Raw genomic sequence first — 25088 nt, 5'->3', positions numbered from 1 at the left:
CGACGATCTGCCTGCCAATTTAGAGCGGTGAGGTGTTTATTTCGTCCGGCATGTCCATCGGGGTCCGAGGGATAACCAGGTTGCCACTGTTGCCTTCATCTTGGCCTTCGCGGGTGACACATTGCCCAAGGAGGACAAGGTGATGGTCTACCACTGTGACGTCGAGCCATATGTCCCTCCCCTGATGTGGTGCTTTAAGTGCTGGAAGTTCGGCCATATCTCTCCCGCTATAGTTCCAGCTCCACCTGTCAAGCTTGTGGACGCCCATCACATCCCAATACTCCATGTGCCCCACCTCCCATCTGTGTCAACTGTGGAGAACATCAGTCACCTTGCTTGCCAGACTGCAGGATTTTACAGAAAGAGAGAAAAATCATGGAATACAAGACCCTGGACTGACTGACCTACACTGTGGCTAAGAGGAAATTTGAGCACCTACATCCTCTGGCTATGACCTCCTCATATGCCGCTGCTACAAGAACAGTTGTTGCCCTACCAGTTCCTCAAATTCCTGTCGCCTCTCAGAACTGGGAGACTACACCTGCTCCCTTGATGATGGGGGGCATTTCCCTACCTGTTGCTCCTGCACCACATACTTATGGAGCAACCCCCAACCATCGGGGATTTCAGTCCCCACTTCTGAGCCAGAGAATCATAAGGCTGCTTTGGCTCCTCTCACTAGGAAGGGATCACTTGGGTTACTCCCTTTCCAGGTTTCTGCTAGTGGGAAAGATGACACCCACCAGTGGCTTAAGAGCTAAAAAACAGCTGGTTGTAGGGCTTCACGCTCATCCTCAGTCCCGGAGACTGATTCATTGAAGTCCTCCCAGCATGGGGAAACCCAAGGAACAGTGCAAGAAATCGAAAAAGGTGATCTCCAAGAACAAAGACCTTTCTGTGGCACCCACACCATCGCTACCTACAAGCTGTGCATCTTGAGGTGGGGTGGAGATTCTGGCGTACGCTGTGGACCTGGATCTTGCTGGACCCTCAGATACTATGGATATGACTGCTCAGGCAAAAAGTTGGTGGCAGCAGGTGACCCTGAGGCGTAAACTGCCTCAGTGAATGTTCAGTGCCTTCCCAGTCTCAAGACGATGTCATCCTCCAGTGGAATTGCGGCAGTTTTTTCCACTGCGTGGCTGAGCTACAGCAACTGTTAAGCTTTACACTTGCTTTCTGCATTGCCCTCCAGGAAAGCTGGTTCCCGGCAATGCAGACACCTGCCCTCTGCGGGTAAAGGATATTACAGGAACCATAGCGACTATAATCAAGTGTCAGGTGGAGTTTGAGTTTGTCCTAAACTCAATCTGTAATGAAACTGTGCCCCTTCAAACCTCTCTTGAAGCTGTGTCTGTCAGAATATGAACAACACAGGAAATAACTGTCTGCAATGTATATCTTCCTCCAGTTGGTGCAGTACCCCTGAATCTATTAGCTACATTGATTGGTCAACTCCTTAAACCTTTCATACTTTTTGTAGATTTTAATGCCCATAACCCCTTGTGCGGTGGAAATGTGCACATTAGCAGAGGTAGAAATGTCAAAAAATGTACTGTCGCAACTCGACCTCTGCTTCTTAAATACTGGGATCCCAGGACACGTCGGCATCTCAGGCAACGAACTTGCCGACAGGCTGGTCAAACAGGCTACGCGGAAACCACTTTTGGAGATGGGCATCTCTGAACTTGACCTGTGTTCTGATTTACGCCATAGAGGTTTTCGCCTTTGGGAAATGGAATGGCATAACAGTACACACAACAAACTGCATGTCATTAAGGAGACTACGAATATGTGGAAGACTTCTATGCAGGCCCCTCGCAGGGTATCAGTTGTTCTCTGCTGACTCTGCATTGGCCGTGCTTGGGCGACCCATGGTTACCTCCTGCGCTGTGCAGACCCCCCCGAGTGTCGGTGCGGCACATGGTTGACAGTGGCCCATATTTTGGTTCACTGTCCCACTTTTACTGCCCAGTGATGAAATATTGGGTTACCGGACTTGTTGCTGCTAATTTTATCTGACGACGACTCATCAGCTGATTTAGTTTTACGTTCTATTCATGAGGGTGGGTTTTATCATTTGATCTAAGTTTTAGTGCATGTCCTTTGTGCCTCTGTGTCCTCCACCCTAGTGCTTCTAGGGTGGAGGTTTTAATGTGTTGCAGAGTGGCTGGCTTCTCCATTTTTACTCTCGTGGTCAGCCAGCCATGGTAATCTGCTGTGTTGTGTTAATCTCTTCATCCCGTTTCTTGCATTTCTGTGGTTTTCTTGTCCCCTTTTGTCCATTTACATATATTTTGCCCTTCATCGTTATAGTGATTTTTCCTTTCATTCTGTTTTGAGTTGTCAGTGTTGTTCGTTTTATTATCACAATTGTGGTATTGTTTTATTCAGAACAAGGGACTGATTACCTCATAGTTTGGTCCCTTCCCCCCCTCTTTTGATCCAACCAACCAACTAACTTCAGCATGACAATACCAGACCATACAAAATTGCTGCAACAATCCAGTGCCTTGGGTTCACTGTCATCAGTCATCTTCCATGCAGCCTTGACTTGACCTCATCCAATTTTTCATCTCATTTGTTTCCAAAACTTAAGAACACCTTTGAAGACTTCACTTCGATTGTGATGAAGTGATCCAAGCAGAGGTGAGGTTGTGGCACCATCAACAAAGTCAAACATTCTACAGTTATGGTATCTGCAAACTGGTCTCTTGTTGGGAGAAATGTTTGTTCGTGAGGGTGACTTATTTATGAAGTATGTAGACATGATGAATAATGATGTAAAATGTTAATTAAGTTTGTCTTATTGGAAAAGCTATGTTTTCACATAAATTCAGAGGCATTACTTTTCAGCATGCTCTCATAAATTTTCTGTCGGGATAATGATTTATGATTAACTACTATTTAATGTGTTGTGAATTCCGCAGTGAACTTTGTTTTTAGGATATTTTACTGTTATAAACAGTAAAACTCTTCAATATCTATATGACTGACAGTCTTGCATACCAATACAGCTTTAGTCTGTACAGTATAATGTGGTAAATTTATAGATCAGTCATTTTTTGAAAACCAATATAATTCAAATCAGTTGTCACTCTTGTTGCTCGTAATTTACATGATGTTGATGTTTGTGAAAATAAATTTGAACAATATGAGGTGGATAAAAAGGATGAATACCATACAATATATATCCATGATTTGTTTTCATTACCTTTGTTAGTATATAGCTTGACAAATGTGAATCACTGACTTCAAATTTTCTAATTGAGTATTTTTTTCATTTATGCAAAAATTTGTTATGCCATGTGATCAGTGTTAGGTAGTTCCATTAGAAAGCATTTGAATTTGTAAAACAGATGTCATAACTTATAACAGTACTGTAATACTTCATAGTATGCTTGATCTGAATATTGCTACATAAGGTGCATTATATCAGCTTGTGTGTTGTTGTTTTGAAATAAATAATAGATTAAAGCGTTTAGGATTTTCATTAATAGAATACAATTTGTAAGCCACAATGATTTCAGTGAATGCAGTTGGAGGGCTATGCTGAAGATACACATGTTTTCAGATTGAATGAGTTGGAGCTAGCTGGCATGGGTGAGAAGGAAACTCCATTCCAAAAATATGAACGTCTTCAGTGTGAAATGAAAGAACTGCTGGAAGAAATATCACAAATTCAGGTTAGAAATACTGTATGGCCTTCATTTCCAGATCCAGTAATAAAAATTCTCTCTCCCATACTGTGTAATAGGTATTAAAAACTGAAGTGTTATTCAAGAACACTTTTGTATTATTGTAGTAAAACTTAAAGTAAATAGTTACATCCTTCATCATGAAATTACTTGCACATTTGTTTTTATAAATTCATTTTCTGTTGATAGGGACTGCAGTGTGATGATACTACAGATTTTCTGTGTTCTGTGAATAATTTCATGGAATATAGATAGGGATATTTTATTCTATCGTGTTGGTGTTTCTTGCCAGTCCATTAAAATAGAGCTTGAGAAGAAAGATTGCCTGTATTCCTTTGCACAAGCTGTTAGTTTCCACTTATCTTCATGCTCGGGGGGGGGGGGGGGGGGGGGGGGGGGAGCGGAAATCAAATAGTATGATCTTAAGAATATTCATGGTTCCACCCCAAAAATCCATAACCCATTCCTTGAAAATTTTGTAGAAGGATTGTGCAAGATATCTGCTTGAGGTGTTTTTTTTCCACACATACTTTGTGGAGCAATAAAGTTCATAATGTTCAGATGCAGAGTGGCGCCTGTCCAGGATAGGCAAGAATATAGGCATCTGAAGGGAGATTCTTTAATAAAAGAGTTAATTAAAATTTGACTCAGTATGTTCTTTGGATGGAATGCATTTGAGTTCACCCAAGTTGGTCCATTCAGGTCATCAGCCAGTCAAGGTGGTCATAGAGAAGATGCTACCTTTAGCATCTGAACAAAGCCTGAGAATTAAGGAGAGTAAGAGCAAGATCACATGCTGGTACCAAAGTGTGCATCCAATCTAGAGTAAACACTACTGACAAAAAACCAGAAGCCAACAAGATTCCTCTTCAAAGCTCATTACTGGCTACCCACAGCCGCGCACAGGAACAAACTGTGCTGAACAACTCTACTTCGCATGTATACCACAGCAAACTGCACTTCAACATAACGTGACAATGCATACAAAGGGGGACCGGCTGAATTCGTCAGATGAGCTTAAAAAAATTAATTAATTAATTAATTAATTAAAAAAAGGCTCAAGTAACAATTACAGTTAGTCATTTGCAACACTTCTATGACTAATGTTAGAGGACGACTTGGAGAAAATGTTGCAAATTAATGTGGCCTTTGGATACTGGGACTAAACTCTGGAAGCAGTATTTTGTTTTGATTCTCTCAGTTGACTTTAATCAAAAGTTCTAAGCGCTGAAGGACATGAAAAGGGGGGGGGGGGGAAATTGAATTGAAATAAATATTAAAGCTTTCAACATGAACTCATTTAAACTTTACTGTGTTGTTAGAAGTGGGTTGAATTTTTGAGATCACTTACTCAATGTTAAATCTATAACATATATACATAAAAAAGAATTGAGTGAAACAGTACTAACATTGTGAATATCGCTAAATCATTAAAATTCTTGAGGATTATGGCACCGATAACATAATCTTTACGTGAACAGTCTTAAATGTGAAAAGAGTATAAATATTAATCTGTTTTCTCAGAACATTGACAATAGAAAACTAAGGCCTATTGGGGTCAGTTCTTAAAAACCGTTATTGTAGAACCTAACACTCAAAATTGTATTATCACAATTATTTTGTGGCAATTCCATGGAAATAATTGTTAAATGAAAATTCAGCTTGGAATCTGCGCACCAATTAAGCTTGTAAGTTCCCCACAGGTAAGACCCTAACTTGAGTGGAAAAATACTACAGCAGTGATTTAAATCTCATGGTAAGTTGGTTAAATTTTAATTACAGATGACAACTAACTGAACTCATTAGGTAGATGCTGAGAGTTACCATACAATGGGATCTCGATGTGACAAAAGTGAGTTCCTTTCTAATCACCGTTAATAAGTACAAAAGACAAGATTACTTAGAAAGCATATGACCATACTCATAGCGACATAGTTCTGGATTTAAACAAACATAGGTGTTACAATATTCCTGTGTACAAATCAAAATTCAGTGCCTGAAATTAAACTGTCATGGAGTTAAACTAAAGTACATTGAGGTGTTAAAGTTGAACAGTATGTAAAACACACAAATGCAGTGTAATAGGAATCAGGAATCATAACTTCAGGAGTAGTGAGAAAATTATGCATAAACATAAGTGTTGGTGCTATTTGAAAAATAAGTTATTAGGAGGTATCAACAAAGGATAAATTGTTCTGTGAAAGTGAGTGAAGGTGATTGATAGCCAAGCAAATTTTAAAATGTATGCAGCATATACATGGTGAGGATCACTGTTTTTCAAAGAAAATACGAAAGTTACACTAGCAAGAGGATGGATACAAAACAGCCATAACTGTTAGTGACACTCACATTGTTCTCACACATATATGTTGAAGTTGTGTGACTGATTAAAGGAGAAATAGTTATCTTTTATTACTGAAAACCTTCTTCTCTAAAAGCAGCACACTTAGTCATGTGATGATTCAATTGTAATAACGGTATGAAGTCCAAAGGAATGGACTGTTAGTGCTGCCACAATAAAATAGGTAGGTTAACACACAAATAATTCAGTATCATAGAACAAATGTAAAAGTAAACAGGTGTTCATAGCCTGAAATTATTTTAAATACTAAGGAAAAGTGTAACACTACAGATTTAGCATTGAGACAAATTTTATTCATTGTAAGTACCAGAAGGGTGAATTTCAGAGAGGAGAGGGATGCAAGGAAGGTTTACAATACCATCCTACAGTTGCTCCTAATAATTGTGGTTAGTAATTGGGAAAGGAGAGGGGGATGGAGAGAGAGAGAGAGAGAGAGAGAGAGAGAGAGAGAGATATCCAATGTTGGATAAAGACTGCCTCTCTGCCTCTACACCAGACAGAAATATCATTTCAATATCGGTTTGGAGAAGGCCAGAATATACAATGGTTATTAACTAGTAGGAAGTGTACCCAGAGCCATGTCATGAAATTTCAAAACTATTTCACTATTTGCTGGTGATGGTGATTTGTAAGAGTGGTTGCTTAATAAGAGTCATTTCTTGTGAAACTGGGATTCATTTTTGTCTAGAATTAAAAGTATAGAATTTTAATTATCAAAATGACATGGATTCTAAACCTTCCGTTTCATTCACATTGGAAGCTGGGTTTTGAAAACACACTTTATATTAGTGAAAGCACTTCATGCCATAGTACTCATCTGTTTGTTTCTTGTCAATCCTGTCCTTGTTTTAAATTGCCCTAAATAGAAAAAGCTTGTTATATCATTCTATTATGAAAAAGATAGATTGCTCACGTGTAGTGGAGATGTTGAATTGCAGACAGGCACAACAAAAAGACTGTAAGTAAATTCAGTGGAAAGACCTCCTCCTGACACACACACACACACACACACACACACACACACACACACACACACACACACACACACACAGTGTCTGTGGTTTACAAGACAGCGGTCATGCGTGAGAGTTGTTTACATGAATGTGACTGTATGTGGTGTCTTTCAGAAAAAGGCCTTTTGTCCGAAAGCTTACTTGTTTAGCAGTCTCCCCCGTCTGCAACACACTGTCTCCACTATATGGTAACAGTCTATCCTTTTCATAATTTTTTCATTATTCCATCCTGGATTTTCTATTGTTTGTTAGATGGTTCTATTCCATTATTAATTTATACTATTTCCTTATATGATTTGATGGTTATACATTATTTTAATCTCTTTGTAATGGTTTTTCAAGTGTACTTAATACTTGTTTTGTGAAATTATTCCTTTGTTGGTGAAGCTTAGCTATGCTTGAACAAACAATAGAATATCATCATTAAAATGTAGGTAGTTACACTAGGTTCCATTTTCGCATGTTGCTTCTTCACTTTACCAGTTTAGAGATTTGGAAACCACCTCTAGAGCTGCTGAGAGCATTTTTGATGATGTAAAAGCTGTAGCATTGATGTATGTAATCTCCAGTATGCTAACATAGGTTGAATCCCTGCCTCGTTTCTGAGAAACTACGAATCTTGGGCAAAGCTGTAATCCATACTTATTGCTCTATTGTATAATTTCATTCAAAACTTTAAAATGGCCCATTGTGTAATATTCACATCTAAAGCCATCTTGTTCCTTTGCTTGATTAAAACCCTATGTTTTTACTGTGAGACTGGTGATGATTTTAGAGAGTATCTGGTACTTTGGGGGAAGGAGGTGTAGAGGTTTTAGTCTCTCTTTCTTGTAAAGAAAACACAAATTGTGATAAATATACTGACTGGCATTGATGTTTACAGCTGTTGTATTCAGCAGTTCTAGGTTGTTTGTAAAATCAAAGTTTCACACACATTCTCCGTATGAACTGTTCATCTAACTCCTTTTCTCAGTGTGATATATAAACTATACTTAATTTTTTGAACTCTTCCAAATTGTTCATCAAACTTTTACTTAATTATTTATCCATACACAGTGTTCTCTAACAACACTGCACTGTGCATTTGTTAAATACAATACATTGTTTGTTGCATGATGACAGCATATGAAGCCATTAGACACATTACACTATAAAAAAAAGTTTTAAAAAGAAAAATATCTTTGTGAATATGCAAACTGTGGAGTAGAGCTAAACATATATCCATCAGTTTACTACCAAGAAGAGATCTGTAGTGGACAGAATGTGGAAGAAGACCAATTGGAAGGTTACAAACGAGATGGAAAGACGAGGATGTTGTGAATTGGAAAGTATTGTAATAGGAGGAAATGCTGAACAATAAATTGTGGAGAAAACAGGAGATTGGAAGAGCCTTTGTGAATAATCTGCACAAGTACAAATATTTCAGGAACAAAGAGAACAAGAGATATTTTTTATAGATAACAAAATGTTACTGTGTTTCAGGAATCACTGAAGGATGCCCCAGAGCAGCAGCAGCCATATTCCCAGTTAGCAGGTCGTATGGAGCATGTCTGCTCTCAAATGGCTGAAGTTCATTTGGAGGAGGCTCTTGGATCTCAGCTTGTATCAAATCTTTCTGACCCACATAATATGCAACATAAGTTAGTATCTTTCTGAACTGGTGGTAAATATCTAAATGTTTAATATTTTATGCTGGGAACTGTTAAGACACTGACAGAACTGCTGTCCAATACTCATGTTTGGGAGAAGTATCAGTGCTGCCAACACACATGTATATGAGTACATAAATTATGGTATCTTTCAGAGGACTTCCCCGGTGGGGGTGGGGTTGAATTGGGGAAAGACAGATAGCAGGCCCCAGGATGAGAGGGACCCCTCCTGTTGCAGGAATGATCTTTGTCTCCTCTCACCTTCATAACAGATGGGTGCTTGTATCAGTTGACAGTTCTAATATTTTCCATATGAAGGTCCAGAGATACCAGCTTTTAAGATAATCATTATAAAGATTTTAGCATACAACCACTGATGTTTGGAAGATAATCCTCAGCAATGCTTTTCAGGAGTAAAGCTCCATCCTCTGGCTGTCCAAGTTGATCCTACATTAATTTGCAGTTCAAACACACACAAGGTCAAAATTTAAAAACAGATAACATTATTTGAACAAGAAGTCTGTTTTACGTAAAAAATGGTGTGATCAGATTCTCTGCTGTGGTTATTCATGTCACTGCCAATCTACCAAAGCATTCCTTCTGTAAAGTTGCATCAGCTGCCTCTTGGTGAACTTCTAGTTCGTAAATGTGTGTACAGCTCTGACAGGTTGCACTGAGGCACCAGCCTTTCCCTAACATTCCAAAGTTGTTACAGGGCCCAGGGAGAGACGCTATACCAATGTTTATCTATACAAAATCATTTACATTTATTGTACTAACTCTCTGAAAAAATAAAAAAAATCATTGAAAAAGGCATTACCAATCTTACCAGTTTGTACATTAAGTACATCATCAGACTTAACATAGTGGATTGCTATTTAAGCTTCCTCAAGCTGCTTCTTTATAAATTTAGTGTATAGAAGCTTAGTGAATGGTGCCAATAATGTTCCAGTGAGTGCAGCAGATAGGTTAAATGAAATAAACGTTATTAAACAGATAGCACTAAATAACCGGTATGATGTGAAGACTGTAAATTATCTTATCTGTATTGGCAAGAAGAAACAGGAAGAAGAAATAGCAAGAGATAAGATGATCATCAATACTCCATATTTTGGAAAAATCACAGAAACTGGTGAACATGTTTGGCCATACATCGTCCAGTTGACTTTTACAGCAAAAATTTAATGAGATATAGTTTATAGCATGAAGTCGCCAAAAGGCTGGTGTTTATAAAATACAGTGGGAATCGTGTGAAGTGAAATATATAGGACAAACAAATAGGAAATTTTAAACAAGATGTAGGGAGCATACAGATGCTCCCAGTCTGGGCAACTACAGCAGATTGGTGGCTGCCAGACATATTTATGAGACTAAGCATCTCCTTAGACACGTGTGTGTGTGTGTGTGTGTGTGTGTGTGTGTGTGTGTGTGTGTGTGTGTGTGTATTTTCGATGAAAATGTTGAATGAGATTTTCACTCTGCAACGGAGTGTGCGCTGATACGAAACGTCCTGGCAGATTAAAACTGTGTGCAGACTGAGGTCCCGAGTTTGAGTCTTGGTCCACACACAGTTTTAATCTGCCAGGAATTATGATGAAAGCCTTGTTTGCCGAAAGCTCACTTTCTGACAGTCTCTTTCTTGTGCCTATCCATGATTCAGGATCGCCTCTATATGGTGAGTAGTAACTCAGAGATTATATACATCATATAATTGATACAAATATAATAGAGGGAAACATTCCACGTGGGAAAAATATATCTAAAAACAAAGATGATGTGACTTACCAAACGAAAGCGCTGGCAGGTTGATAGATACACGAACACAAACATACACACAAAATTCCAGCTTTCGCAACCAACGGTTGCTTCATCAGAAAAGAGGGAAGGAGAGGGAAAGACGAAAGGATGTGGGTTTTAAGGGAGAGGGTAAGGAGTCATTCCAATCCCGGGAGTGGAAAGTCTTTCCGCTCCCGGGATTGGAATGACTCCTTACCCTCTCCCTTAAAACCCACATCCTTTCGTCTTTCCCTCTCTTTCCTTTTTTCTGATGAAGCAACCGTTGGTTGCGAAAGCTTGAATTTTGTGTGTATGTTTGTGTTTGTTTGTGTATCTATCAACCTGCCACTGCTTTCGTTTGGTAAGTCACATCATCTTTGTTTTTAGATATAAAATTGGTACAAGTAGATAAGAAAGAAAAGAAACTTGGTGTGCTTGAGGAACTTAAAATATCAGTCTAACAGATTAAGTTTGATACTGTACTTAATATACAGTCTGGCAAGAATAATGATCCCTCTTTCGATGGTTTTTTGGAACTCTCTGTAGAGCATGATTTTGCATGGATAATTATAGGTATGATGTGTCTCCATGTACTCTGCAACATCTTTGTAATGTTATGGAATAGCTGGTGGCTCAGTGCAGCCTGTCAGAGCTTTACACATGTTTACTAGCTAGTGATGAACGGAGATGAAGCTGATGTAACCAGTGTTTACCACTTTACAGAAGGAACATACTGGCGGATGGGTGATAACATAGATGAGTGGTTCACAGAATTTGGTGTTGGCATTTTAAAAATAAGATGAGGACTATATATACAAATAGTTTTATTTATTTCCTTATCTCAACCTTGCATGCTTTTAAAATTGCATGTTTATATAAGGTTGCCTGAGACAACCAGATGATGAGCTTGACTCCAGAACCGCATTGCTGAGGATTATGTTCCTAATATTAGTGGTTCTATGCTTAAGTATTTATAATGGCAGTTAACTGTTGTCTCTTATTGCCTTTAAAACTCTCAACAGCTCCTGATTATTCAAATTTATCCAGCTTCCAGCTCCCTAATTTCCTACCTGTCTGAGATTTATTCAGTTTTAATATGCAGTCCACAACCAAAGGCCAGTTTCAATATCTGCTGTTGGAAATGTTTTTTAGTTTAAAATCTCATTTTGAAATACATCTTAATAGTGTATAACCATCTTTAATGTTTCTTAAGCTAGTGTTAGCAGTGATTAAATTAAGTCCTGTACAAAATTAAATCAGGTGGACTTCCCTGTCAGATCTCTCATGCAGTCTGTGGTTCTTCCTTTTTACTTCTTCTCTTCTTTTTTTATTATTGAATTCCAGACCCCATCACAGTTAAATTTTCTTTTATCTCATCATACATTCTTTCAGCCTCTTCATCTGCAGAGCTAATAGTCATATAAAGATGGTGTCTTGGTGTCCATCTCGGTTATGGTAATAATGTCAGTTTTCTATTCATAATAGTGTACAAGCATTCTATTTTGTTCACTGTTGGGTGTACTGACCTAAAGGTCATTCATATTTTGTTAATTTTTGGTGCATTTTAAAGCAAACTTGTCGACTATCCATCTAAGAAGCTCTGCTGATATGCGTTTTTTGCTTTCAGCTTGGCTACTTGTTTCCTGAAACTGGAAAAAACTTCTTTGTGGCATTAGTGATGAAACTTGTTTTTAAAACTCCAACTGCTTTGCTTAAAATGGATAGCGTGCTATTGCCTAGACAGATCTGTCAGCATATGTTGTAAGGTTTAGCCTAAGATAACATTAGATTAGTTTTTGTAACAGACCCTGCTGAAGTCTATACACCTACATCAGTTGTGGAATACGTGTGACATGTTTGCAGTACAGGCTATTTTGGCAGGATGAAATTATTTCACCCCTTTTTTAATTTGCTTTGCGACAGTAATAACAAACCACAGGTGAAGTGTATGACTGGTTCATATAAGATGTAAAGCCTTTTTCTTAAGGGAACCTCTTCAGGATATAGCTATACCGTGTGAGTGTTCTGCCCCCTTCCCACTATACTCTAATTTGGACAGTGTAGCTACATACATGGAAGAAGATGATAACGCCAATGCCAGACACGTAAATTTCATGTCGTTGATCACATTGTTTCCAACTTTCTCTAGATACTATTTGGCTTCATTGTATTTTGTCTTTACATTTTTATAATAATGCTACCCAGTGAGTGACTTGTCTCAAGTTTTATGATTTTGAATATTCCAGATGTCATGAACGATGAAAACCAATAGCTATTGAGAGATGCTGTTACACAAGTAGTTACTTGGACACATGAAGTTTTGGCTCTATATGCCATCAAAGTTCAGCATCTGAGGGAATCTTTATTGTGTATTCACTTTTTCTGTGCTGCAGGTGCTCAAGCAAAGCTACCACCATACAGCTGTTGAAAATACTATCTTATGTAAACTACGTTGATAGTGAGAAAAGTAGGAGAATTAAAATTACCATTATCTCCAAAGTCTGCGAACTCTGAGTCCAAATTGGGCTTGTTAAAGTCTCCTCCTGAACCAGATACAGTGGTTACATGCAAGTAATATTCTCAGTTTCAGTTGCTTGTAATATTCTCAGTTGCGCCTTCTGAAACATGAATAAAACAGACAGTCAGGTGTAACAAATGCAGTGGTCAGAAAAAGGTAAAGAAATGGTTGATGTTCTTCTTTTATGTTTTGGAGACAGAAACAATTGTGTATAAAAATGTGCTCCAAGACATTTGTGTGTTTTGACAGTTCAGATTTCAGTTTCAGTTTAGTAGAAACTTTACAGTTGCAAATGGTGTAAAATTTGCTTATGCGTGCTAGTTTCAGTAACCCATTCTTTTCCCTTTCATCATCAATTACAATAGATGCACCTATCCTCATTGTGGCTTAACTTTTTATCATTCTCAGTTGTGTGTAATGTTATGTTGTTAATAGTGATGTTAGTTTCATCTGTGTGTTACAGAAGGAAACCAGTTTTATCATTTCATGAATGTTACACCTTTAATTTTGAAAGACATCATCAATTATGTGTGTACTATTTTGTTTCATGTGCTAGGCACTGGACTTTAAGGTTAGAAATGCCTCTGACATTATTTGACTTACAGTAACATAAAAACAGTCCAAACTCTTATTTACGAGGTTTGTTGTGCTGCTCTATATTAGTGCTTATTTTGCTGGTAATACATCCATTTTGAATCATCATTAGAACATAAAAACATTGTTTCTTTGTAAGGATGAAACACACGACATATAATTGGTTGCTTACAGTTAGATGCACTTGAGGACAAAATTATGGAAGTGGAAGAGGATGTAGATGAAGACGAAATGGGAGATAAGATACTGCGTGAAGAGTTTGACAGAGCACTGAAAGACCTGAGTCGAAACAAGGCCCCGGGAGTAGACAACATTCCATTAGAACTACTGATGGCCTTGGGAGAGCCAGTCATGACAAAACTCTACCATCTGGTGAGCAAGATGTATGAGACAGGCGAAATACCCTCAGACTTCAAGGAGAATATAATAATTTCAATCCCAAAGAAAGCAGGTGTTGACAGATGTGAAAATTACCGAACTATCAGTTTAATAAGTCACAGCTGCAAAATACTAACGCGAATTCTTTACAGACGAATGGAAAAACTGGTAGAAGCGGACCTCGGGGAAGATCAGTTTGGATTCCGTAGAAATGTTGGAACACGTGAGGCAATACTAACCTTACAACTTATCTTAGAAGAAAGGTTAAGGAAAGGCAAACCTACGTTTCTAGCATTTGTAGACTTAGAGAAAGCTTGTGACAATGTTAACTGGAATACTCTCTTTCAAATTCTGAAGGTGGCAGGTATAAAATACAGGGAGCGAAAGGCTATTTACGATTTGTACAGACACCAGATGGCAGTTACAAGAGTTGAGGGACATGAAAGGGAAGCAGTGGTTGGGAAAGGAGTGAGACAGGGTTGTAGCCTCTCCCCGATGTTATTCAATCTGTATATTGAGCAAGCAGTAAAGGAAACAAAAGAAAAATTTGGAGTAGGTATTAAAATTCATGGAGAAGAAATAAAAACTTTGAAGTTCGCCGATGACATTGTAATTCTGTCAGAGACAGCAAAGGACTTGGAAGAGCAGTTGAACGGAATGGACAGTGTCTTGAAAGGAGGAGGATATAAGATGAACATCAACATAAGCAAAACGAGGATAATGGAATGTAGTCAAATTAAATCGGGTGATGCTGAGGGAATTAGATTAGGAAATGACACTTAAAGTAGTAAAGGAGTTTTTCTATTTAGTGAGTAAAATAACTGATGATGGTCGAAGTAGAGAGGATATAAAATGTAGACTGGCAATGGCAAGGAAATCGTTTCTGAAGAAGAGAAATTTGTTAACATAGAGTATAGATTTAAGTATCAGGAAGTCATTTCTGAAAGTATTTGTATGGAATGTAGCCATGTATGGAAGTGAAACATGGACGATAACTAGTTTGGACAAGAAGAGAATAGAAGCTTTCGAAATGTGGTGCTACAGAAGAATGCTGAAGATAAGGTGGGTAGATCACGTAACTAATGAGGAGGTATTGAATAGGATTGGGGAGAAGAGAAGTTTGTGGCACAACTTGACTAGAAGAAGGGATCGGTTGGTAGGACATGTTTTGAGGCATCAAGGGATCACAAATTTAGCATTGGAGGGCAGCATGGAGGGTAAAAATCGTAGAGGGAGACCAAGAGATGAATACACTAAGCAGATTCAGAAGGATGTAGGTTGCAGTAGGTACTGGGAGATGAAGAAGCTTGCACAGGATAGAGTAGCATGGAGAGCTGCATCAAACCAGTCTCAGGACTGAAGACCACAACAACAACAGCAGTTAGTGAAAATTGCAACATTAAGATGGAGACAGTTGTTTACAATAAAATGTACTTCACAGATTGAGGAAGTTACAATACACAAATGATGAGAATTACAGAACTGTATATACATTTCTACTAAGAGATTCAGTACGGTGAGAAGCCACCACACATTGCAAGTGGAGCCTCTAGACAGCATGGTATGGAATCGGAGAAGGCTTAGAGTGCTGTTGGAGAAACACTGCCACATGATTTGTACACATGTCAGCAAGCTTAACAGTGGTTGTGGGAAGACCACAACGAATAAATTGCCAACCAACCATATCCAGACATGTTCAATTGAGCTACCTGCAGGAGGGGTAGTGCCTCAGATTCTAAAACCTATCTGGTGTAGAGGTTGCTGTTCAGATTCACCTCAACACACAGTAGGTGAGACTGCACACTATAGCTGCTCTGTTCAGATTTACTCACATGCTGAAATTGGATCGTCTAATCTCAATGAGGCATACCAGCACCTGCATGTATTCACTTCATTTGATGTCTCTGCACCAACTGAGTATGGTGTAACACTGTACTATCCAGTCTGTCAAGAGGTCACTGCTGGGCCTACATGCCCATCATCTCTCTACAGTCTTTGACTTATTATGGTTCTACTGTTCTACACATCCTCAAATTTTGGAGTGATTCGAACCATTCTTTCTGGGTGTTAAAATTTTCGCAAACAGTAGTGTAGAGAGAATTAACATGGCAATCATGAACCATATATGATTTATAAATAGTGGAAAACTTCAATCTGCTAGCACTTTATCAGACGATGATAGAGAGAACAATGGTATTGTGATTCTTCAGCTTTTACCAGCGCACTTTATGTTGAAATAGTAGACAAAGGAACTGCCAGATGTAAGTGTTCAATAGGCATAATATTTTGGCAAATGATCATGTTGCGGTCACTAGGTGTGCTAATGAACTGACTGACTGGGGGCCGGCACTGAGCTCTCCTGCTCTCCTCCCTCTGATCAGCTGTTCTATTGGCCGTCTGTGCCCAGAATCCCTTCCCCCACTCCTCCCACCAACGCAGTGCTCTGCCCTAGGTTCGCGCCCAGATGCACATACTGGTCATACCTCTGCTTTTCCTACACTTGCCCCAACATCAGTTTGATGTCTGATATCTCATACCTCAATTCTCTTCTTGACCATTCTAAAAGCAAGGTCTCATGCCGTGCTCAGGGGGATGTACTCATTATCACGATTTATTGACAGTTCCCTTACAAGAACCTGAATAGATTGCTTAATGACACAGCCACAGTAGTTAGTCCGTTTCAAAACTTTGGTGTGGCATAGTCCGTTCCATGTAATTCCCTCAGTCAATGTTCTGCAACTGCAGACGTAATCTGTTGCAATCTTGTGTGCCACTAGTGTTCCTGGCAACAATGTTCAACAGTATGCATGGTCTTACCTATGTATGTCTTAAACGCATTGGCTAAGTATCTGGTAGACCCTCAGATTTCTGTAGTGTAAGGTTGTCTGTCACACTGCCAAACCGTTCCCATGTTTTGGCTGGTGTGCAGAAGACCGTCGTCACTTGGGGTTTCTGCAGTATTCGTCCTATCTTCCCAGGTAATGCACCACAAAAAGGAATAAATGCAATGGCAGTGTCCTCATGAAAACTGTCTTCTGGTTCCACCACTTGCACAGAGTGTGTAGGGCGTAGGGCTCTTGCAATTTGCCACTCCTTGTAGCTATTCTTCTGGAAAACCACTCTCAGATGCTAAAGTTCTTTGTTGATACTTTAGGTATCAGAGAGGGTGTGAGCACCTGTGTACCAACATTTTGAGCATGCTGTTCCACTGAGCCAGCTGGTGACAGCTGACCGCATGTAAGTGTATGTCAGCGTGTGACGTCTTCTGGTTCACGCTGTGGCTTAAAGTGCTGTCTGCTCTTCTTTTAAACAAGGCATCCAGAAAGGAGAGCACTGAATCCACCTCAACTTTCAAGGTAAAACTGATGTTCTGTTGTATGGAATTGAGATGTATAAGGAAGTCGTTCAGCTTCTCTCTTCAATGTGGCTATATGACAAAGGTTTCATCTACATACCAGAAGAAACAAGTAAGTTTTCATTGGGCTAATTCCAGGGCTTCCTCCTCAAAATATTCCTTATACATATTGGTGACAACAGGTGAAAATGGGCTCCACATGGCTACTCCTTCAGTTTCCTTGTAGCAGCCACAATCAAAAAGAAAGTATGTCAACATCAAAATGTAAAAAGATTGGTCACCTCTGCCTCAAATTTCTTTCCAATAAGTTCTGAGGATTCCTGTAAAGGCACTAGTTGTCACCGATATGTATATGGATTATTTCAAGGAGGAAGCCCTGGAATTAACCCACTTGAAACTTACTGTTTGTTCCGGTATGTAGATGGCACCTTTGTCATATGGCCTCATGGAAGAGAGAAGCTGAATGTGTTACTTATACATCTCATTTCTTTACACTAGAACATCCATTTTACCATGGAAGTCAAAGTGGATGGAGTACTCCCCTTTCTGGTTAAAAGACAAGCACACGGTCCCAATGTGTACCGGAAGAAGATGCAAACTGAACTATACTTACATGCGGACAGCTGCCATCACCCAGCTCAAAGGAACAGCATGCTCAAAACATTGGTACATAGGGCTCGCATCCTCTCTGATAACAGGTGTATCAACAAAGACTTTGAACACTGCAGAGCACTTTCCCAGAAGAATGGCTACAAGGAGTGGCAAATGCTGAGAGCCGTACATCCTACTCTCTTTAAAACTGGCAGAACCAGAAGAGATTTTCAGGACAACGTGGCCATTGCATTTATTCCTTTTTGCGGCACGTTATCTGGAATATAGGACCTCTGGAAACATCAAGTGAAGAAAGTCTTCTGTCCGCCATCCAAAACTTGGACACAGCTTGGCTGTGTGAAAGACGACCTTGGACTTATCAGGTACCTTGCCAGTGTGCTAAGACATACATAGGTCAGATGGTGCATACTGTTGAAAATCATTGCCGAGAGCATCAACAGCATTGCAGTTTCCAGGAGCCTGACAAGTCAACAGTTGCAGAACATTAGCTGACGGAATTACATGGAATGGACTATAACGATACCAAAGTTATGAAACAGACATCCAACATCTGGGACTGCATAATTAAGGAGCCTGTTGAGATTCTAGTAAGGGAACTGTCAATAAATTGTGGTAGCAGGTACATCCTGAGTAAGGCATAGTACCTTTCTATTAGAATGGTCAAGAAGAGAAATAAGATATCAGACACCAAGCTGACTTCAGGGTGGAGGAACAGCAGAGGTGCCACAAGCACACGCATTTTGGCACGAACCTAAGACAGAGAACTGTGTCGATGGGAGGAGTGGGATAGTGATTCTAGGCATGGATGGCCAATAGAGCAGCTGATTAGGGGGAGGAGGGGCAGGCGATAAGACTGGCTTTGGCCTCCCATTAGTCAGTTCATCAGTGCATGTTTGTTTGCCGACATTGTGCCTATCGGACACTGACATCCAGCAGTTCGCCCGTGAGCTATTTTGACAATGAGTACTGTGTTCTATATTCATCATCGTTTCTTATCCATAATTCTGGAAATATTCTAGAATGGATCTGAGAACATATGTGTGGTTCATGACAGAACATATATATTTAACATCCTTTTTGCCCACATGACTAAAGTAACACTAATATTCCTTTTTTCTTTTTTCTGAAACTAGAAAGCTGCTTGCAAAACTAGAAGGCTTGTGTCAGACAAATGCAGATGCCACAAAAGTTAAAACAAACAAGGAAGATCAAAGTATTTCTGAAAACGACAGCAATGGGTTGTTGTATCAACTTACCTATCAGCCTGAGCAGGCCCGCCTAGCCCACACTTCTCGTATTGCTGATCTGGATCAGCGGTTGCATCGTTTGGAAACAGTACTTGGCCCAGAACCAGTAAAAGCGGTTTGTTTTTTTCATTTGCTATAAAACTCAGAAATTGCAGAAAAAGTTAATGTGCTTAGTCTGTATTGTGATGGGATATTAAAAATGTGAATACTTATCTTTAACAGTCAAAGTTTGAGACATATTGATTTTTCACTAGCTTTATGTGCTAATGAATAAATATTTGTAAACTGTTTTGATGTATTCTATACCATTATGACTTTGTGTGAGTGCTTCATCAGCAGATAGATCAGTGTAGACTGACACGGGATAAGGAATATATAATTTTGTCCTTTTTTTTCCACTATGGTTCTTCTGGAACTTCAAGAATTACCTAGTTATATTTACTAAAAGGAAATGTATCATGACATTCATTAAAATGACAATGTTTAGACTCAACAAGCTGGTCTTTGATGGAGCAACAGCATTCTCTTGTAATCTCTCTTAAGAATTTCTCAATTATATCACTTTCTGAATAACAATGACTGCACAAAAACTAAATTATTGTGAAGTAAATGCAGAATTTTGAAAAGTTTGTTCCAGAATTAAGAACTTCATGTTGTACTCACAATGGATTTCCTACCCGGTGTTTTATACTAATCTGCACTGTTTAGTTTTACATGAAAGAGCATTTCTTAAACTATTTTTTGTACATAGTTGTTATAATTGTTCAGACATTTGTCATAGTGGAAAACCAACTTTTCTATGCTCTCATTATAGAAAGATGCCGCCATCGAAGACAGTCACGCCTGAACACCATTTTTTCTTAGTTTTCTGTCTGTTTAGTTCCTTCCAGAGGTGAAAAAGTCAGTGTGATACACAGAGAAAACTTTGGCACACAGTTCAAAACAAAAGGCGTGGAATACTTGATTCATCACAATGCATGTCGTCATTTTGTTGGTGTCACTCAAAACTTTATTCAACAATTCGGTACGTAGCAGTTAGATCACCCACTGTACAGCCCTGATCTCATACTGTCTATCACTTCTTCTTGAACCTGAAGTGTGATTTCGGAGGAAGGTGCTTTGACAGTGGTGGTGACACAAAAATCAGCGTTCAGCAGTTACTGTCTTTGCTGATGGCATCTTCCTCTCATGAGGGATAGAAAAGTTGGCTTCCCATTGTGACAAATGTTTGAGCAAGGATGGCAACTATGTAGAACACTAGTTTAAGAAATGCTCTTTCTTGTAAAAATAAATTTTGGCTCCAAATAAAGTTTTTGAGTTTTTATTCGAAGCAGTACTTGATTTCTGGACATGTCTTGTTTGATGGCATACAAAATGTAGTTCATTGATCACACTCTTGGGACTCTGGAGTGGAATAAAGTATTTTATTTTTCATCCATTTTTCACTGATAGTTTTCAGTTTATTTATTGGCACTGTGTAGGCACTTTTGGGATAGTTTATTGAAGTTGACAAGGCCAAGATATTAGTAGCAGTTATGGATCTTTGCAAGCCTAGCTTAGTGCATGTTAATTGTATGTGCACTTCTTGTGTTATACTTATGGATTAACGTTCTTATGTCATACTTGTGTTGGTTTCCTTTAAAAATGGAAGGCAGATACAGACATTTGTTGGAAATAATCTTTACATGATTCACGTGGGCTGAGTCATGCAGTGAACCTGATAACTTTCCTTTTACATTTAAACAGTAACTTTGAATGCACAGAACTACTTCATAGTAGTAATCCTTGATTCAGATGAAAGTGGAAGACTGCAGAATAGCATACTATTATACTTTTCAACAACATTGCTCCATCTGCCTTATACCTTGCCTATGCGAAATCCTAATAGCTTTACTGTACAGAGCATTCAGATGAAATCTCTTCAGTTTTATTGTTATTTTTCTGTTGTACTGACTTTGCTTGAAACCTGGCAATACTTAGCTCCATTGCTATCCCCATACTGTGTTGCACATTTTTGCGATTGGTATAAAGTGAGGAGTGTTATCTGCATATCGCACTGTATCACATGATACACGTGTAGGTTTATTATTTTTTATGTAAATAATGGATCGGGAAGGTCCAAAAACAGATCATGCGATTAAACCTGTTGTAACTGAAAGACACTCTGATTTTTGGTTACTTATCCCCATTCACTCTTTCCTTTATCCAAGTAAGACTGCATTAGACATAGAGCATTTTCTCCTACTCCTTAGTGGTGTTTTGTTGATTAGAAATCGTAATAAGATGCTTTTCTTATGCCCAACAGTGCTGCACAGCTTATGTCTTATTTTTCAAAGCAGTTATATACGTTTATCATCACGCTCTCGTAATATTAGCTCATCTTCTTATGTGTACAGCTTTCTGTTGTTTTTGATATTGTATGTACAAATGAGGCTGGTAAATAGTTATCCATAAATGCCACAGCATTACAATTAAGCATATGCTATGCATGCTACAGTTACTACACTGCATGAATATCTTGCTCCAGGTGGGTCTTACAACACAAGACATCGGTGGGCACAGAGATGCTCCTAATGGTCTGTTGGAAATAACTCAGCAGCTGAGTGCTCGTGTTGCACTTCTGGATAATTCTCGTCTTGATCTGGCTGAATCCCGGCTTGCAGCTCTCTCTGCCAAAATGGATGCACTAGCTGAAAAGGGGCAGACTGCAACTCAGTCTGCTGACAGGGATGCTAAGGTAATACCATTGACTTGCTGATGCCTTTTTAAATGGTAAGCCATTCTAGTGCCACAGAGCATACCCTGCACTAGTAAGCAAGCTCTGGTTTTAGTGCAAGTGACTTTCACCCTACGATAAAGTTTCTGTTTTAGCACTTCGAGTTGCTGAAAAAGTCTACAGCAGATCTGCAAACATCTATGGCTAGGTGTTTTAACATGCCACAACTCAACACATGGCATATCATAGTGTTGCAGGTGTATAATGTAACTGGATAGATAAAAAATCTACTCACCACATGGTGGCAGGAGAACACACATAAAAGGAGGTTATACTTATGCAAGCTTGAAGAGCCAGTGGCTCCTCCTTCCAGCAGAAGGGCTGAAGGGGAAGGAGGAGGGGTGAAGGAAAAGGACTGAAATGTTTTAGGAAAAGAAGTAGATTTTGGATAAATCACCCAGAACCCCAGGTCAGGGGAGACTTGCCAGACAGGATGAGACAGAAAGACTGACTGTTGGAGAATGCACCAGACGAGATTTGAAGACTTGAAAGCTTAAAGGTGGCAGACAGGGTAGTATGTAAGGCAAAGATTGCTGCTAAAACATCGTGCACAAGTTAGTATAAGTGAAAAGCTTAGTGGATGGTACTTAACAGAGATGGGAGGGGTAAGACAAAAAATAGATACATCAGAAAATGAAAGATGTCCTCACTGAAGGTCAACACACCTCTGGCCACATTAAATCTACAAACAAGCAACAGTACTTACACTTTGACAGTTGCCATTCTTTCCGTGTCAGACGTTCCCTACCATACAGTCTTGGCATTCTAGGCAAACGTATTTGTTCGGATGCAGACTCTTTACAGCAATACACTAAAATTCTCATCTGGGCCTTCACTGGATGTAATTACCCCACCATCCTAATTCAGGAGCAGATTTCCCAGGCCATCACATCCAATCCTGGTACTACTGATCCTTCCAAAAAACTTTGGAGCACACCACTTGTCACTAAGTATTATCCTGGTCTTGAATGTATTAATCAGCTACTTATACAAGGCCTTGGCTTCCTAAAATCATGACCTGAAATGAGATCCATTCTGTCTGAGATTTTGCACGCAGCACCTGGAATAGCTGTTTGTTGCCCTCCCAGTCTCCAAAATATCCTTGTCAGATCGTATGCTCCTTCTGCATCATCTCCTTAGCCTATGGCTCCAACCCGTGTGATTGTCGCTGCTGCAAAACTTGACCTATGCATCCTCCTACCATCACCTCTATCCACCCTGTAATTGGAAAGACATACTATCAAAGGGAGAGCCATCTGTGAAATAACATGTCATATACCAGCTGTTATGTAAACATTGTTTGGTCTTTGATATCAGCATGACTGCCACAGTTATCAGTTACGATGAATGGCCATAGGCAGAGGGTGTATACTAGAAACACACACTATCCTGTTGCAGAGCACACTCTACAACATGCCCTCAGTACCTGTTTCGTCGCATGTGCCATCTGGATTCTTGCCTCAGACATGAGTATCTCATAACTCCAACAGTGGTAACTAATGCTACAACATGTCCTTGGTTCTTGCCATCCACGTGGGCTTAATTTATGTTAACTTCTTGTGTCTCCGCTTTTCTTCTCAGTAACTATTTCTTTCTTTACTCCATTTAATTTTTTACATCTTTCATTTTCTGACCCCTCTCTTTTTCACCATCCCCTTCCCACCTTTGTTACATACAGCGCACTTAGCTTTTCACTCATAGTAACTTATGCACGATGTTTTAGCAGTACTTTCTGTCTTGCATATTACCCTGTCATCCACCTTTCAGCTCTTGGGTTTTCAAATCTTGTCCGGTGCAGTCCTGAACAATCAGTCTTTCCTTCTCATCCCATCTGGTAAGTCTCCCCAGACCCGCGGTTCTGGTTGACTTTTCCAAAATTTACCCCTTTTCCTAAACCTCTCCCCTTTGACCCTTCTGTGGGAAGGAGGAGCCACTGGTTCTGAAAGCTTTCGTAAGTATAACTTTCTTTTAAGTGCGTTTTCTCCTGCTGCTGCTTCGGGGGTAGATTTTTTATCTACTCAGTTAAATTATATTGTCAAAAATTATTTTTGTTGTTATAGAAATTTGTTGCATTAATCCATAGAGATTGTGCCTTGCATGACTTACGCCTAATACAGAATTTGGTTTGTGTACAAATTTTTTAAAAATTGTTTAATTTTTCCCAGATTATGGAATTGTATGATTTGGTTAAGAAAAGTGGTGACATGTCTCAAATGCTACCACAAATTGTTGACCGCATGTTAGCTCTGGAAACGCTTCATCATCAAGGTAATTTCACTGTTTCAGAAGTTTATAATTTAATGTGGCAGTACAAGTAGGCAATATGACATCTGGATTATGACTGGATTTAATTGTGCTTTTTGATCTACACTGTCGTGTGTGTCCTTATTTTCAGCTGTTGATTTCAGCAAGTCATTAGGTCAGTTAGAACTAATACAGCAGCAGATAACAACAACACTGCAAAATAATGAAGACCTAATAAAGCAAGTTCAGCAGACCTTTAGCCAGAATTTGGAATCTATCAAGAAGAATCTAGGTAACTTAGATGCGAGAGTGGATGCTTTAAAAAAGAAATGAAATTTAATTCTGTAAGATGGATGTACTTTTCTTTACTGTTGTAAAGATGCACCATAAGTTTCCAGTCTATTTATTACATTAAAAAGTACTTATGCAAGAAATGAAATAATTTTGTGAAAAGCTTCAGCCACATTTAATTTTTCCAGGCGGCAATTACTGTCAATAATGGAACAGTATTGTGAAAGATAATATTTTTCTTGCTTGTAAATGCGAAACAAGATAAAAAGCTTAGCTTTCATGTTTGTAATATTTCCACTAATAAACTATTATTTAAGAAAAGACCAGAAAAAATCCTTGTGTATCATATGCTGTTTTCCTGTTGTTCATGTTAAAAGTTTCTTATTTACTACTTTTATTACATTTCTTACATAGGGCGCGCGCCCATCCACCCACCTGAGGTTCAGGAAAAAATACTTGGTTGCTTGACCATTTCAGAAAAATATTTGATACCTGGTGGGTGAATTCCCTAATGTTTAGTGGGCTCAAAAACATTTTTAAAAATATTTGTTTATCGTTTAGAAACAGTGACAATA

The 25088-nt window shown here is 39.0% G+C and overlaps 1 protein-coding gene across 1 annotated transcript in view; it reads left to right on the top strand.

Moving 5' to 3' along the window:
- Positions 1–24820, top strand: part of LOC124789748 (dynactin subunit 2-like) — a 41070-nt gene extending 16250 nt beyond the window's left edge. The window contains exons 4-9 of the mRNA XM_047257201.1: positions 3575–3686; positions 8556–8713; positions 19089–19317; positions 21730–21939; positions 24144–24246; positions 24374–24820. Coding sequence (XP_047113157.1) covers positions 3575–3686; positions 8556–8713; positions 19089–19317; positions 21730–21939; positions 24144–24246; positions 24374–24555 — 994 coding nt within the window. The 3' untranslated portion in view covers positions 24556–24820. The remainder of the gene's footprint in view (positions 1–3574; positions 3687–8555; positions 8714–19088; positions 19318–21729; positions 21940–24143; positions 24247–24373) is intronic.
- The last annotated feature ends 268 nt before the right edge of the window (positions 24821–25088 follow it).

Source organism: Schistocerca piceifrons, chromosome 3 (assembly GCF_021461385.2).
Source record: "Schistocerca piceifrons isolate TAMUIC-IGC-003096 chromosome 3, iqSchPice1.1, whole genome shotgun sequence".
Taxonomy (NCBI): domain Eukaryota; kingdom Metazoa; phylum Arthropoda; class Insecta; order Orthoptera; family Acrididae; genus Schistocerca; species Schistocerca piceifrons.
Note: the sequence above shows the minus strand (reverse complement) of the source record. Positions and strands in the feature narration are given on the sequence as shown.